The sequence below is a fragment of the Pteronotus mesoamericanus genome, unplaced genomic scaffold (assembly GCF_021234165.1).
Source record: "Pteronotus mesoamericanus isolate MK-2021 breed Mesoamerican mustached bat unplaced genomic scaffold, CSHL_Meso_final contig_74, whole genome shotgun sequence".
Classification (NCBI taxonomy): Eukaryota; Metazoa; Chordata; class Mammalia; order Chiroptera; family Mormoopidae; genus Pteronotus; species Pteronotus mesoamericanus.
The window spans coordinates 33,379,752-33,395,840 of NW_026555247.1; the positions used below are offsets into that span (position 1 = coordinate 33,379,752).

At 45.4% G+C, this 16,089-nt stretch overlaps 1 protein-coding gene across 9 annotated transcripts in view; it reads left to right on the forward strand.

The window, feature by feature from the left end:
• Positions 1–16,089, forward strand: part of NEDD4L (NEDD4 like E3 ubiquitin protein ligase) — a 298,669-nt gene that overhangs the window by 250,856 nt on the left and 31,724 nt on the right. For 8 of the 9 annotated variants that reach the window (XM_054583731.1, XM_054583732.1, XM_054583733.1 and 5 more), the window contains 6 exons: positions 810–941; positions 1,483–1,599; positions 2,691–2,888; positions 8,684–8,761; positions 10,215–10,269; positions 15,596–15,654. In XM_054583731.1, the coding sequence (XP_054439706.1) occupies positions 810–941; positions 1,483–1,599; positions 2,691–2,888; positions 8,684–8,761; positions 10,215–10,269; positions 15,596–15,654 (639 nt within the window). The remainder of the gene's footprint in view (positions 1–809; positions 942–1,482; positions 1,600–2,690; positions 2,889–8,683; positions 8,762–10,214; positions 10,270–15,595; positions 15,655–16,089) is intronic. The other variant, XM_054583730.1, reaches the window with a different exon arrangement.

Sequence of the window (16,089 nt, forward strand, 5' to 3'; positions counted from 1 at the left end):
CCTTGCTATTCCAGAGTCCTCTACCCTGACTGCTGGTGACAAGCAAAAGTGTCCCAGGCGTCCTTTTTTGATCTAATCTGAACTCTCTAAACATAGTCACTGTATACCGGACATGTCTCTGACCCCGGAAATTGCCCGTGCTTCCTTCACCCTTTAAAGAGCCAAGCTCCGCATGTGCAGACGGGATAAATACAGCCTCAGTTCTCAGGCTTTTTGGAATTCTGACCTCATGTTGCTGGGTGGCTTCCTGAGCTGGGGCAGTTCAGTGTCCTGGTCGGTCCTCTTGATTATAGGCATCTGGTGTGAATGCAGACCTCCAATGAAAGACATGATGCAAAGGCCCTACCTAAGCTGATGAGAATTCAGGAATAAGCAAGGAGAGTGTCCCTGTGGCAGCTCTGTTGAGGGAAGAACATTCAGAGCTTTCCTTCACAGAGAGTGACATTTGACCACTGGAAATACTTTTAACCCTTACATAGCTTGACAGTAAAATTTAGTGTCTAAAACATTGTTTTCTTTTCCTTTCCTCTCTCATGAGCAACAACCTTTATATTCAAGACTTCATGGCATTAGAACTGAGTGTTGTAAGATGTTAGATGTAAGATGTAAGATGAACTCCACAGGGGTTCATGTCATAGTCAGTTAGAAAGTACTGGAAATCGACTGCTGTTTTCCAAATGCTAATATTTTGGGTACCAATAAAATTAACTTATTTTGTCTAGAAAAAAGTAATTCTCTGGGTGTACATTACTTTATTAAACTGATCAGAGCCAAATGCATGAAATAATGATGATTTCTTACACAAACAGCCATCAGTGGCCTATGTACATACCACGCCGGGCCTACCTTCAGGCTGGGAAGAAAGAAAAGATGCTAAGGGACGCACATACTATGTCAATCATAACAATCGAACCACAACTTGGACTCGGCCTATCATGCAGGTACGCAGATCGCCAGGCAATGTACTCTTGTAGGCAGGCGGGGCTGAGATGTATGTGAGCTCCTTGCTGCGGATGTTTATGTGTTGCCCTGAGAACCCATGTTTTAGAATTCTTTTTCCACAAAGAAAATACCTTATTTTAAGTGTAATACATGCCTGAGGAAGAATTTGGTCCCCAAATCAGTCTGTCCCTAAATACAGTTTCTTAATGTCATGTGAAAGATATTTTCAAAGTAAGAATCTATGACAATGTGTATTGTGTCTACCAACCCTCCCCCACTTTTCCTGAGGCTCATTTTCATGGGCTAGTGATTCATTTTTATTTCCTTTGAATGTTTCCTCCTCCTCCCGGCCCCCCCATTATTATGTTTAATCATTTCCTCCATGCTTTTAGTAAACCAGACCTCTCATTACTGCTGGCTGTGTTGTTGTTTGGGGCCAGTCTCCCCAACACACACACACAGACACACACACACACACACACACACACACACACACACAGATCCTCATGTGAAGCTAACTTGTTTTTGCCTCCAACATAGCTTGCAGAAGACGGTGCGTCTGGATCCGCCAACAGTAACAACCATCTAGTCGAGCCTCAGATCCGCCGGCCTCGTAGCCTCAGCTCGCCAACAGTAACTTTATCTGCCCCACTGGAGGTGAGAAGGCTGCTCATCTAACTGGGGTCACGTCTGTCCTGTGACTTCTCATTCTCTCTTCTCTCTCCCCTTGGACTTCAGTTTTGCCGCCACCTGCCTGTCTCATCACTCGGTGTGTTCGCAGTGAAGGGCGCTCCGTGCAGCCTGACTGCATGCTTCTCTGTCCCGCCAGCCCGCATCCCTGGACTCTCACTTGATCCTCCTCCTCACCTGGCTGGGGCCATGGTGGCTTGTGCTGGACATGGGCCCCTCTTCTCAGAACTCTCTCCGTTCATGCTGTGTTTTGCTCCTTCTTGCCCATTGTTACCTCATTGGACATGCATAATAACTCTTCCAAGTACCAATGCTTATATTGAGTTTTAAATCATAGCTGTGGCTTTGATCATTTCATTTCCTTTCAACTGGAGGGTCTGTCATTGTATGGGCACATGTGTTTCTGATGCATATCTGTGTCTCTAAGTCATTGCTGGGCATCTGCTTGTGCTCTCCTGTCTGTGTGGTTTTAGTTCCATCCCTTACCATCACTGTGTCAGAGACTTGGAGCAGCCAGAGAGTAAATATTTGAGTTCTAAACTTGACTGAGTCTTAGAGATAGTGGTAGGATTCTCCGTGCCCTGGGCTTCAGGTGCTGATAAAAAGGAATAGATGATCGCTGTCTTCCGAACTGCGATAGAAATGTCATGGGTAACTATACAAGTCCATGTAGGTGTCTTCGATGATACGGGGGTTTCTTTTTGTGCTCTGCCAATTGCCAATCCATTCTTCAGTGGAGTGCGAGCTCATGAAGGGCAGGGGCCTGTTTTTCTCCACCCTCTGTAACATCTGCATCCATAATTCCCAGTAGAGAACAATATTTTTGTTATATGTCCAGGAGCTATCAAAGGATGGTGGTTTAAAGTAATTAATGTCACGCGTTAACCAACAGAAAAACTTTAGAGTGAGTTAAAAATAAGTAAGTGACAGAAACAGGTCTTTTAGGAGCTGCACCCTTGTCCCTCTCCAAAGAGGGACGTTCGCGATGCCCAGGTACATTTTGACGCAGCTGCCGTAGCGCCATGAGAAGACTTCTAATGCTCATTGTTATTCCTTAGGGTGCCAAGGACTCTCCCATACGCCGGGCTGTGAAAGATACCCTTTCCAATCCACAGTCCCCACAGCCATCTCCTTACAACTCCCCCAAACCACAACACAAAGTCACACAGAGCTTCCTGCCACCGGGCTGGGAAATGAGGATCGCGCCAAACGGCCGGCCCTTCTTCATTGACCATAACACAAAGACTACGACATGGGTAAGATCGCTGCTTTTGTTCGGCCCCGTCCCCATCGCGAGGTCTGGCACTCATTCCTTCATGTCCCCACTCTGTATTCATGGTTCTCGTAGAGAAACGTCATCGACACCGACGCCGCTCTCCAGAGGTTTGCCCAGCCTGCTTCAGGATTCTGCACCTGGGGGCTGGCGGGGGCGGGGGACGTGTGGGCACAGGGCAGGGGCAGCTGTCGGCGCCAGGTCGGATGCCTTCCCTCCATGGCCCCCTGGAAAGCTGTCATTTTGACAGTTTATCATATTTGGGGGGGAGGGGGCAAGCAGTGTTCCGTATTGCCAGCTTGTTGATGTTCCTGTTTCACATCTCATGATGGTGTAATAGGAATTCTAATCATTTGAATAAGAATTTTTCTGTGTCCGTTTCTTTTTGCCTTTTTATTAACATGGCCCATCTTTTTTTGATTTGTCCCTTTAGTTAGGACTGTTCACCTCAGATTGGTGTCTTGTGCGTCTGTGCTGCATTTCACACCTTTATTTTTGGTGACAGTTTTGTCCAGCTTGATTTTTCTGCCCACGCTGCTCTTCCCCATGCCTGCGGGTCGTACATGAGAAAGAAGCTCTGTGTTGTAGTCCCTTGGACAGGATGGGATTCATCAAAAGGGAACGGACATATCTTTCTATTCCCCTGTCAGTTCATTTTTTAGCTGAATCCAGGGTGGCTTATGTAACGTAGCATACAGTTGTTTTTTTTTAAAGGTCAGTAGTGGTTTTCTACTCATGGCCCACAGACCTATGATTGAACTGAAATTAGTTCTCTTGTTTCTCACTATTTCTGATGCTGCAGGAGGTTTGTTTTTCTTCCTCTCCCTTATGTCCCCAACTGATGGCCTGGGTACAGAGTTTAACTCAGTCCCTCTAGCACCTGCGCTTCTTGCTCAGAACTGATGGGATGGGAAAGCTGGCTGAGTTTTGGGATTGTTGGTCTCGGACCAGCAGGGCACACACGCTGTACACTCCTGTTTCCAGTGACACCAGGTGTGTCCGGTTGATAGAACAGTAGTATGGCATTAACGAAGTGGTCTGGACTGTCATTTATCCTTGCCCGTGGCATGATGTTAATCAGACCCTTGAGAATTGGACTAGATGGCCCAGATGGCGTGCGTGCTCTCTCTCAAATCCTCCAGATGGACCATGGTACAACACATCTCCATACGGACGTTCTCGGCATTTGGTGAAGGACTGCGACCATGCCTTATTGCAGGACACTTAACATCCTTGGTTCCTGCCACTGAATAGCCACCATTTCTTGCCCTCCCCCAACATAGTGATAACCAACAATGTTATCGTACATTGGCAAACACCCTGCAGTGAGAACCAATCTAAAAGTTTTTCCTATTTTAAAGTAAAGTAATAGCCTGCCAGGAGAGTTTATCATTTAGATCCTGGTGATATTCACTAAACTCATAACTACCTCTAAGGCGTATAATAACATGTAGCTTTGTTTGACTCACCTTTGAGTCTGAACATCATATTACAGGTTTGTAGCTGAGATGAGGGTAAGAGATAGGCAGGCCACTTTGGGGAAAATATACTAATGGCGTTTGTTTTTTTTTTTAATCCTCACCCAAGGATATGTTCTTTTGTTGTGGTTGTTTTTATTGTTTTTAGAGAGAGAGGAAGGGAGACAAAGGGAGACAAACATCGATGTAAGAGAGAAACATCATTGGTTGCCTCAGATGCATCCCGATCGGGGATCAAACCTGCAACCCAAGTATGTGCCCTGACCGGGAATTGAACCCTCAACGTTTTGATGTAGAGGAATGATGCTCCAAGCAGCTGAGCCACCCAGCCAGGGCAAGATTGGTTTTTAAGTTTTTTTTCCCCTCGTTGACATAGAATGTGGGGCTGTCCTGCTCGAGTGGCCATTTCTACAAATCCTCAGTCAGAAATGGGAGCTCCAGAAATAGGGGGTAAATAGTATAAAAGTAGATGGATTAGTGTATGGAGCCACTGCGGCTCGCCAACATAAGCTCTGATTTTAGTAATTGGAACCAGCTTAGTAATCAGATTCCCCTGACCTTTCCACAGCCTTGCACGCCCCCACCGCAGAGTAACCACAGCTGGGCAGATTTTACGGCGAACAGCACCAGTGTAATTTGTTGCCTACATCGCTGCTGAACGAAACCTGGGTTGAATTTCCAGGCTTCCCTTTCTACCCAGATGCTTGTTATTGACTGATTTACTGATTTAAAATTTTAATTTGTTAAAACAGCATTTCGTTGCTGCTGCCAGTGTTGAAAACCCTTAAGGTAACAACTGGAAATTCCCCCGGTTACTCCCCTTCTTAATCAGACTTAATCAGGCCGGCCCAGCTGCTGTCTCTCCTCCCAAACAAAGGCCTGCACAGAATTCTCACTGTCAGAGGAGGGCTCGGAACTGCCTGTTGATCTGGACAAAAGATGGAGGGACGCAGGGAACTGCAAAGATAACGTGCAGCCTAAAATCTGTTTTGAGTTGGTTCGGGCTTTGCTTCGTTTTTTTCAAAGAGAGAACAAATGAGCGGTCAGCATAGCTTTTCTTAGATTTGAGCCTTACGGTGAAAAAGGAAGAAAGGCTGGTAGCACAGGGGGCGTAATGATGGTGGGGACCCCTGTCCCCATCAGCCCGCGTGCTCTTGACCCCTGCACCAAACCAGAGCATGCGGAGATTCCGGGCAGCAGCATCCCTCGGAAGCCTGCTTCTGAAGCACGGCCTTGCGTGAAAGCAGTGGGCCCGCGGTCCGTCTGGGGTAACGTCGCAGGCCCCGTGCCCGACAGCGAGGGCCTGTGCACCATGCCCCGCCCCTTAGTACCTCCTGGGAGAGGACCAGGCCTGTGAGTTGCTGACAGGCCCTGTCCACATGAGGATTCCTTGTGGCCAGACTTCCAGCAGTTGGTTCACCTGTCCCCACCTGGAGCGGGCCACGGATGCCTGAGGGAGGCCACCAGGTGCCTGTGGAGAGATGGCAGGAGGCCCCTGGTTTGCCTGCTCCGCCTGCTAAGCATGCATGCAAGAGCGTGTTTATGTCTCCTACGGGCCAAAGCATTGGCTTGTTTTTGCCACAAGAAAGAGCCTCTACCTTAATGAAGTTTCAGGTTTGTTTTCTACCTGTTCCAAACCAGTAAAACTCACAGTAGCCCTGACATGGCTGTCGATGTCTTCCAGGATGGAGGGGAAAAGCTGTTCTTCTGAACTAGCGAGCACTCCTTTTTTATATGTACGTGTGTGTATAATGATTCTGCCAGGAAACCTTTTTGGTTTTTAACAAGATGTTGTTCGGTGTGTTCTGTTTAAAACTCCTTTCCACTGTATGAGGGGAGCCGTTGGGAGACACTGGAATCATTGTGAAGGAGTGAGTGTTCTCACTGTGCTGAGGAAAGGGAGAAACAGTCAGATGTGCTTCTTCATGTTTTATTCATTTATAGTCATATCACTTGAGACCTCATTAGTGCCCCAGCCATTGGCATCCCTACAGTTGTCATCACTCATCTGGGGCCTTGGCTGCCCTCCACCGGCGCCTTCAGCTTGGGGGTGCCTCCTCCTTGGTTGTTCGGGGGACTCGGGGGGGACGGGGAGTTCAGTGTGCCCCTCGACTTGGGCTTCAGAGATTGAGAGATTGCAGCTGCTGCCATTATTTTATTTTTCTTGGTATAATAAAATAATATGACTCCTAAGGCCCTGTAACCCTCACATTCCATTAATCCTGGGTTTTCATGCAAGGCCATCGTAGCAGACCTGTGACGTGGAGTTTATTTTATGCTTACGCTTCCCCCCCGCCACCCCCCCCCCACCCCGCCTCTGCTCACCAGTACTTTAATTTCAGGTGTTTCTCCCCCTTTGAAGTCACCAGCTTTCAGCCAAAATAGCTGGTTGTCTTTCACAGTAGCCTGTGTGTGCAATTCCAAGCACGTCTGGCCTTGCAGGTAGCGTCGGAAGCCCCCGTCCTCGTTCATGCACGGCAGTCCCAGGCTTTGTCCTGGGCCCCTTCGGGGGCCGTGTTCCCCAGGGTCCCTGCAGCGAGCCAGACCCTCGCTGGCCCAGCTCAGAGTCTGCCCTGAGTGGGTAGCTTGTGTGGAGTCTGTGCTCGTAAATTTTTCCTCTGTCACAATTAACCCATCACAAATGTTCCGCAGGATATCAACTGTTCGAAAGTTTTAAATCCTAAGTCTGTTTAATATATCTGTTTACACGGTATGTGTTCCAATATACTACTGGACCTACTTTATGCCTTTACTTCTCCTTTTTTAAAGCATATCAGTGAGGATCAGGGTCAATAGCCATCATAAACCACTAACATGATTAATTCTGTCAATTAAAAGTTTGCTATAGCTAACAGAAAACAAAGGTTAATTTTTTGTGTGTGATTTTTTTTTTATGTTTGCCAATTTCAAAAATCTATCACTTTGTTATAATCCAGTAATACTAATGGGTTAAACTGTTGACTTGGGGAAAAAATTGTAACTTTATTGAAATATGATTCACATACCAAACAATTCACCCATTTAAAATATACTGTTGGACGGTTTTTAGACAAACATTGAAGATGAGCAGCTATCACCATGGCCAATTTTAGAACATGTTCATCACCCCCAAAGGAACCCATTAGTAGTCACAAAGTAAATTTTATTATTTTCCAAGGTTTATACCAATTATTTTGTTTACTGGATGACTCGGGAAAATGCTGAGGCAGAAAATCTTTTACTCATTTGACAGTAGGCTTTAATTGAAGTAAAGGGTTATTTTTAAAGGATTTTTTAAAATTTTAGGCTTTTTTTTATTGACATGTTATTATTCTGCATTTTATCATTTGTTTTTTAACCTTTTGAGTTTAAAATACGCGTTCCCTTAGTTACCTTGCATTTTCACTGGGTCTGTGTAAGTGAGAGGCAGCTCCCAGGCCCTTGGTCAGAACCTCTGGGCGAGCTCTCGTTCTTTCTGACACTCCGTTTCCTCATCTCAAGACACAGAGATCATGTGTTCAGCCTTTTAACGGCGAGCTTGCAAGATCATACGTCTGACTGTACTTTGTCAATTAGAAAACGTGACCGAAGATGTCAGACTAGGGATTTTTCTTTTGTCGGTTCTCTGTGGTATCTTTCGAAGCACACCCCTTAAGAAGAATCTTTGGCCAACTTTTAAGTATTAAGACACACATGAGAGTCGAATCTGCAGAGCTTGAGAATCTCGGTAAAACTGTAAAGTAGGGATGAGACTGTGTGAAGAAGTGAACTCTCTCTGGGATAGCATGTGGCTTGCCAGTCAGACCAGATTGAGACTCTGCTTTCATTCAGGAAAGACGGGGAGGGAGGAGCAGGGAACGCAAGGGCTGATGGGGAGGCTCTTCCTAACTGTTAAGCAAGCCGCCCTGCACCAGAGGTCTGGATCCACAGGGAGGCTCGCACACCAGGGATTCCTTCACTCCCTCTTCCATGGAGTAGGGCCGCCTCTTGGCTGGCAGCCTTTATTCTGGTTTCCATAGTAACATTACTGTTGGAACCCTCTTCCTCTTCACCTTCACCGTCTTGGGAAAACATTTAAACGATCTTACTCTCCTTCTTTCATCAAGGACAAGGAGGAAGAGTGGAGTCTTTTTTGAAAGATGGTCACCCAGGCCTCCTGTTCAAAGATGGGACCCTCGCGTCCCCCTGTGCGCACGGGAGTGTGGCTCCGTGCACATGCGCCCTGGTTGCCTTGGAGCACACAGCTCCCGAAGGGGAGGAGCCAGTGGCAGCACACAGTCATCGCTCCTAACACCTTCTGCCTTTTACATTTTTCTTGCAGGAAGATCCACGCCTGAAATTTCCAGTGCATATGCGGTCAAAGGCGCCTTTAAACCCCAATGACCTTGGCCCCCTTCCTGTGAGTACAGTGGAGACACGTGGACAAGTCGGAAAATATTTGTTCACCCATCTGCCTAGTGTTGATGGGGAGGCCCTGTGACCTCTATCTCCAGGCTTTCGGGGTCCCATTGGTCTATAATTTCTTCATAGATTTGGGTGTATTGCTGAACTCTAACAGTCCGTACAATTCATCCAACAGCCAGTATGTATGAAAGAGGTTTCTGAATTGCTAGCTGTTGGTAGAAGGTAAACGAGGATGTGAAAGGCATTCTTTACAGGTGACAATTTAAGTAGCACACGTTTGTTTAGTAACATGGCAACCGCTAAGTTCCACCCGTAATGCTGATTTAGTCAGTAGGAACAAAAATATTAAAAACAGTGGGAGAAAAAGGCACAGGTAACCACAGACCATTTTTGTAAGACATTTAGCGTGTAGCTATTTTAGCCTGTAAGACATATAGCCTGTAGCCGTGGTCAATATCAGCTTATAAATCTAATTTTTTTTATCCATTTGTTCTCTTTGGAAGCTTGAATGGGATTGAGCTATTTACTCCAGGTTGGATTGTGAATGAAATTTTCCTCATGCCTCCTCCTTGACCCATCCCCAGTAAACAAAAAAGCCTTATGGGGGTGTGGGAGGGATGGAACGCTAAGGCCCTTTTTAAGTGGAAGGGCACCAGAAAGGTTTTTATTGGGTTTTGTTTTTGGGGTTTTTTCCAAGCATAAGAACCTTTCTTGTTGCCTGGTGTGTGGTGTATAAAACAAAATTCGAGGCTAGGAGGGCTAGGGTTCCATCTTTATTCCTTAGGTTATACAAACGCCCCTCGCTCTCCAGTTCTGCTTGGTTCCTGGGTTTAGATGAAAAGAGCCCAGAATGAGTCTGAAGAGGGAGTGTCGAAAGGGAGTGATTGCGTGTGGTCTGGACCTGTGAGGCTCCAGGGTTTCAGACAGCAAGTAGGCACAGTCCAGATAATGAGAGCATACCTACCCTCTCCAGAAAAAATTACCCATGTCTGTTTGGTTCCCGAGTTTGAGCAGCGAGAGTTCACAGCAGAGAATTGCACGTATTAGATTCTCCAGCCAGCGATGACATGAATAAAGTAGCCACCTCTAACATTTTCATGTGAACCTTCCTCCTCCCTTTAGTACTCAGTAAATATCTAATTAAATGAGGTAATCAACCCCCAACACAACTGCGCCATGGTTTGCTGAAGTTTCCCTTTGAAGCTTTTGAAATAGCAGCCCCTGTTTCCTGTTCACGTTGTGAATGCCTCTGAGACGGTGAAACATGTGATTCGAGTGTGTTCCTGGATGTTGTCAAGGGCTAACCTGAAGTGCTCGTAGTTCATTCCTAATGTCAAAGTGTACCCAAGGGGGATAGAGTAAGAAAGTGTCCCAGCGTGTCTTCATTTTACCTTTGATTTTGGCTTGGCTCGCTCATTTTTGTATTCTCTCTCTCTTTCCGACACCAGCCTGGTTGGGAAGAAAGAATTCACGTGGATGGACGGACATTTTATATTGACCACAGTAAGTAGGCGCTGATGCGGATGCACAGGGATTGCAGGTAAAGGGAGGGGGAGGCTGTTTCAAATATGACAGTGAAAGCTTTGTTGTTTACTCTTTGTCTAGGCAGCCAGGTGTTATGTGGAGAGAGTGATACCAGAGAATCAGTGCCCCCGCACGGTACTGTGCATTCCCCCCAAGTTTGCTGTAAAGTAGCCCGTCAAGCTTTTACCCAAATTGATCTTGTGACCTATTAACTTTTTTTAAAATTTAAGAACCCTTTTTTTGGTTGATGACCCCTTGACTTTTGTGCTTTTAATAAATACACTCTGGTAATAGAAAATAAGATTAGAAGTGACAACAGAGTCCAAAATCTGTGCGTGCACAATGCTTGGCGCAGCATATGGGTGTTTTAAATGCTGCCTTTGCGGGTGTCAGGGCGAGGTGCCCGTTCTGACTTATTTTCTATTCATAGCATGTTTCCTTGCACCCAACACACTAATATATATGCAGTTCTTTTCTCAAAACTGTAGTATATTTGCTGTAGATGTTCGCTCCAGCACCTATGAAAAAAATGTGTGGTTTCTCATTTCAACTAAAAGTTAAACTAATAAAAGTTTGCTTTTAGCCAGTGTTTTGTTTTTCTTTCTTGAAGTGACACATTCTCCATGTTTATACACACCTTATAACTTCTGAAAAGGTACATTAAAGAGAAGTCTCTAAGTAGATTTAAAGTTCAAATGACACGTGCAGGTTGGTAGTCGTTGCTCTTCGATGTCATTCGGTACCAGGTTTCCCCAGCCTCTCGTTGTCTTGTCCCATCACGTTGACTAGTTAAGCACATCGGTGAGCCGGCTGCTGGGAAGCCTGGCCAAGAGGATGGGGCTCGTCGCTTGCTCTCAGGCTTAGTGCGTCTTCCCGGTGTTCCTCAGCAGTCAAGTGATCAAGCGCGTTGTAGACAGACCTTTGTTTTCTGGCACGGGGTAGGGGAGTTGGTTTGAGAGGTTATTATAAATTGAATTATGCAAGAAGCCCAGTAATTCAGAATTAAACCAAAAGTAGAAGTTCTCAGTATATTTAGGGGTATGAGCTACCCTTTGGTTTAAATTAGATTATGTCCAGGTACAGAGGCCTAGTTTTTTTTGTCTTTGACCAGTAAAAACTGTTTGCCTACTTTCTGGAATTTTACAGTGAGCATAAAATTGCTGCCATAAAAGCTTTAAAATAAGTGTGTTTTCCTTAATATGCTATTTATCGTTTGCTTAGCATAATTTGCTAAAAGAGGGGGTTCATATTCCTTTTGCCAATTAAAAACAAAAAACAGGTGTTGTTTTTGCTTTTATTTTCTTCTTCAGTTTTTTTTATACCTTACAACTTTGGTTTTCAAAGATAGGTACAAAGAATAATGATTTTATTAAAACAAGGTCTTACCCAGTAATGCCACCTTGACCTGCTACACACAGAGTATCTCACACAACACTGTGGCTGTGTCCTGGCTGGTGATCTTCAGGTCAACCTGAAAAACCTTTAGAAATGTTCCTATGGTACTGCAAGGACCTAAAGACAAGAGAAACACTATTGCAAACAGCCATCCTAGTGTATATTAGAAATAATAAAATCAGAGACTATTTTTCTAGTGGCGTGCATAGAACTAAGATAATATGTAGTAGATGTTTTGGAAAACAGTGACTCGAAGTGGGTCCATGGAAGGTCCGTGGTGATGTTGTTAGGAAGTTGATGCCCTTGGTCAGAAAGGGGAAAGAATTTGCCCTGAGAAGCAGCAGCAGCACCGGCAGCCTGGGAGGCAGAGGGGGCAGTTACGTGCTGAGTGCCTGGGCCACGTCTTAATCCTGATCAGTCCACGGGACCCTCCAAGCGTGGCGTCCCTCCTGTCGCTTGCTAGAACAGAGCACCTGGGGCTCCTCTTCCCAGGGATTAAGATCTGCCTTTGCTTAGCCATGCTGAAAGGTTCTCTTAACCAGACATAATGTAAACTGGACCAGAAACGATACAAAAGAAAGATCTGGTTAGGAGAACCTCATTAGCTGTTAATAAGAGCATTCTGCCATTTCTCCCAATTTGTCAAGGTTTACTCAGTGGAAGGCGATTAAGGGGTACCCGTCAGTGAAACAGAGTTCAGTTCATATGCCTTTTCCCCAAAATCCAGCTTATGAAAAGTGCAGAATACCTGTCTTTGTAAGCGGCTTTTTGTCAGGCTGATCGCGACACTCCAAAATGAACTGAATTGCCTGGTGGTGACATTAGAAATTTCCCTGCCTTCCGAATGAGCCTCCCTTTCCAAACAGTTTTCCAGCATCTGATTTCGAGCAAAATTCAGCATCTCATTTTGCTGGCACAGAACAGAAACCAGGTCACCCTTCATAAGCCATTTTACTGTGAAAGCAGTCATCTTATGAGTTATTCAGAGCCACGCCGTCTCCCAACATCCCTGGGACAGGTGGCTGCACTCTGAATGCCAAAGACTGCGATGCACTTACCTTTAAAATAATTAAGTTATTTGTTTTCCGCTTCGTAAACTCTTGAGAAGTTAGACATTTTCAAGATTAATAATTTCAACCATCTTAAAAGTTAAATTTCAGAAGAGAGAATGCTCAGTACCAGTCTCTGTAGATGTCTTGATTCATTTGGCTGACATTTATGGAATAGCTTGTTTGTCTCAGGCCTGGTGCAGAAGGTCAAGGGAAGACCTGGAGCTCAATCTCTCCCTCTCTTTGAGGACTTGTGTCGTTCTTAAAGACCAGATATTCCCAGCAGCTCAGTAACGGGCCACAGGTATCTGCCACATGAAGCTAGGAGAGAAAATTAAATTCCACCGATGCTATAAATCCTGTTTTCAGCCTGTTCTGCCCACAGCCTTACCAAACCAGTTAATAGTCGCCAGGTTGACTTTCTCATTCTTTTACTTCATTCTTGTCCCTTTATTTGAAAAATGACTCGAAGACACAATTCAAATTTAGAGTCCAAAAATTTTAGGGTGGGAGGGAATGGATAACTGGCCACCATGCATTCATATATTGACTGTACTTAGCTGCAAAATGAGTCTTTATTGTAACCACACAGAAACTTGTATGGTTCTGGAAGCTCGGACAATTTTAAAGGAACTTCGTTTTCACTATCTACGTCGTTTGGTCATTTAAAAAAATAGCATATTGTTAAGCTCCTGTTGCTGCTAGGAAATGTGTTAAATGGTGGAGAGGAGGCCGCAGGGAGGAATAACACACAGCCCCTGTCCTTGAGGGGCATGTGTTCTAGCAGGGAGGACCAGGGAGCGTTGTAAGTGTCTTGTTAATGTAGAAGCAGACGAGGCAGGGCACACCTGCTTGGGAAGTGGCTGAGTGGCCGCAGCGGGCCGGGGGCCGGGGGCCGGGGGCCTGGCTGCAGAATGGATTACTTCTCAGACAGATCCCAGATGATGGGGAAGACCCGTCAGGCACGCCCAGTGAAAAGTGCTTCCCATGGGGGGAAGGCACGTGCAGGTGCTGACGGTGCCCAACGAGAGAAACGCAGCGGGGCTTCCCACGGCCAGGGCACCGGCGAGGCCGGCGGCACAGACGTCAGGTCATAGGGGGTCTGCCAGCTGTGGGAACTCGGGCCCTTCTGCAGGCAGGAGGGAGCCCCTCAGGGGCTTTCCAGTGGACGTGACAGTAGATTTGTCTTCTAGAAAGATCCTTTTGGCAGAGCTGTCATGAGAGTTCTGAGCAGGGATGAGACTGAGGCCAGGGAAGCGGGGAGGAGGGTCCGGGGAAAAGATGAGCGCTCCGAAAGGAGCCTTGGCAGAGCGAGGCTGGGGCGGGTTGGGGACCAGCAGAGGTGAATGGCGAGGGCGGAGAAGGGTGTGTGCGGATTCCGGATTCGAGCAGTGGATGGGCTGTGAACGCAGGATCGCAGGAGCAGCGCGGGGGTTGGAGGGTGACGGATTTGGTGTTGACAGAGTTGGGCCGCAGAGACCTGTGGGAAATGCAGGTGCAGATGTCTGGGGTGGAGCTTGCCGTTCAGGTCTGGACTGAAGATTTGGGAGTTGTCATTCATTTATCTTCTGCTTTGATGACAACACCCAGCGCTTGCAGTTAGAGCCCAAGGCAGTTACTCCTCGGCCCTATTGTTCCCATTACTTCATTTCCCGCTCTACTGTTCTCCATCGCAGTAGCAACTTTTGCTTTCCAAAATGTTCTGTTTTCAAGGTAAGGGACCCAAAAATGCCTTTTGCTTCCATTAAAACGCTCTAGAATGGTCAAAACACTTCGTATGAATTCTCTTCCAGCACTCACAAATCTAGAATCATTATGTGCTTTGGTAACTTTATTTTAAAACTTTATCTCTGCTTCTATTAAAATAATTATAATACCAGACTCTGAAATATTCCTGGTATGGTCATTATAACCAAATTTATGAGTTATTCTTATCAGTTCACTAACAGAATGTACAGGAAATAATTACGTTCAATATGTTTCTCAAATAATTTCCCATTTTTTAAAACCAACTTAGATTTCCTAAAACTCCAGAGAGAACTCCTTTTCCCCCAGTCTCTCCTCCCCATTGTCTTTCATGTGGGTTCATCCCGTCCCCACCGCACGGGCATGCACACACCGTAATCCATAAAGTCTTCTTAATTATACACAGTCACAAATCCCATATAATCAAGGGTAGCTGCTGGGTAGTGCTGTATAAGTGGCATTGAACAGTCTTACTAACGTTAACTCTTTTGGAAGAAAGAAAACCACTTCTCGCCAACTTGGCCGCAGGGAAGCGTTTCCCTGGGTGCCGCCTCTGCACTACCTCACTTTCATTTTTTGGACTGCCTTACTTATTAGCTGCTTTGATTGTTGTGTGCGTACAAGTGACACATGTCATGGATTATTCATTTGTTCAGTGTAGGCTTCCTAATTGAAAGCGATTTTTCAAGAGCATAAGCACAGGCAAAAGTATTTGAAATGAGAAAAAAATCACGTGTGTTCATTAACTTTTGGTGGACTAAGACTTTTTGTGCCTGTTTCCCAATTAAATGAAAATCAAGATCAAGTTATAAATCCTTGAAAGAACGGGGGTTTATAATTGAAATTTCAGCAGATTGCTTGCCAAAAGCAGTGTAAATAGATGATTTTACTTTAGTTGTGCATTTTTGATCGAGTGTCTTTAACAAAAACAGTATGTAGGAGGTTTGCCATAGAAACAATCGTTCTCTTCTAACCCTGAAATACTAAGTCATTTGGGGGCCAGGTTGGGGGACTAGACAGCTTTGGAAAACCCAGAAATAATTATTTATGAAAGAATTTTGACATAAAATAGATTTGAACTAATATGCTGATTTTCTGTTAATATTAATTTCCAGATAGCAAAATAACTCAGTGGGAAGACCCAAGACTGCAGAACCCAGCTATTACCGGCCCGGTCAGTATTCTCAAGTTCTGAATGTTCAGTGTCACATTTTGGTTGCATCAAAACACACATTTCTTATACATTACTGCACACCTGGGTGTAACTGAGTAGTTTACCGTTCCTCTCATCTCCTCCTCACAAGAATTTCTGGGTGAGGTACTTCTGGGGAAGGTACGGGTGCATTTACCTTTTCATGGGGCTTTCATTATAAAGGAAAAGAAAATGGTGTGATAATGGTAGCAAAACTTTTCTTTTGTCCATTATGAAAGGGCGGCTTGTAAGGGTAACAAATTGTCCTCTCTTCCTTCTTGTACGAGGCAAAGCCAGCCCTGTATTTGCAGAATTTTGTCATTTCTTTAGGCCAAGGGCAGTTCATGCATGTTAACAAATCTAAGCTGTATTCTGAATCTCTTCCAGCGCTGAAAATCTATAAAAGTTTGGGTGAGG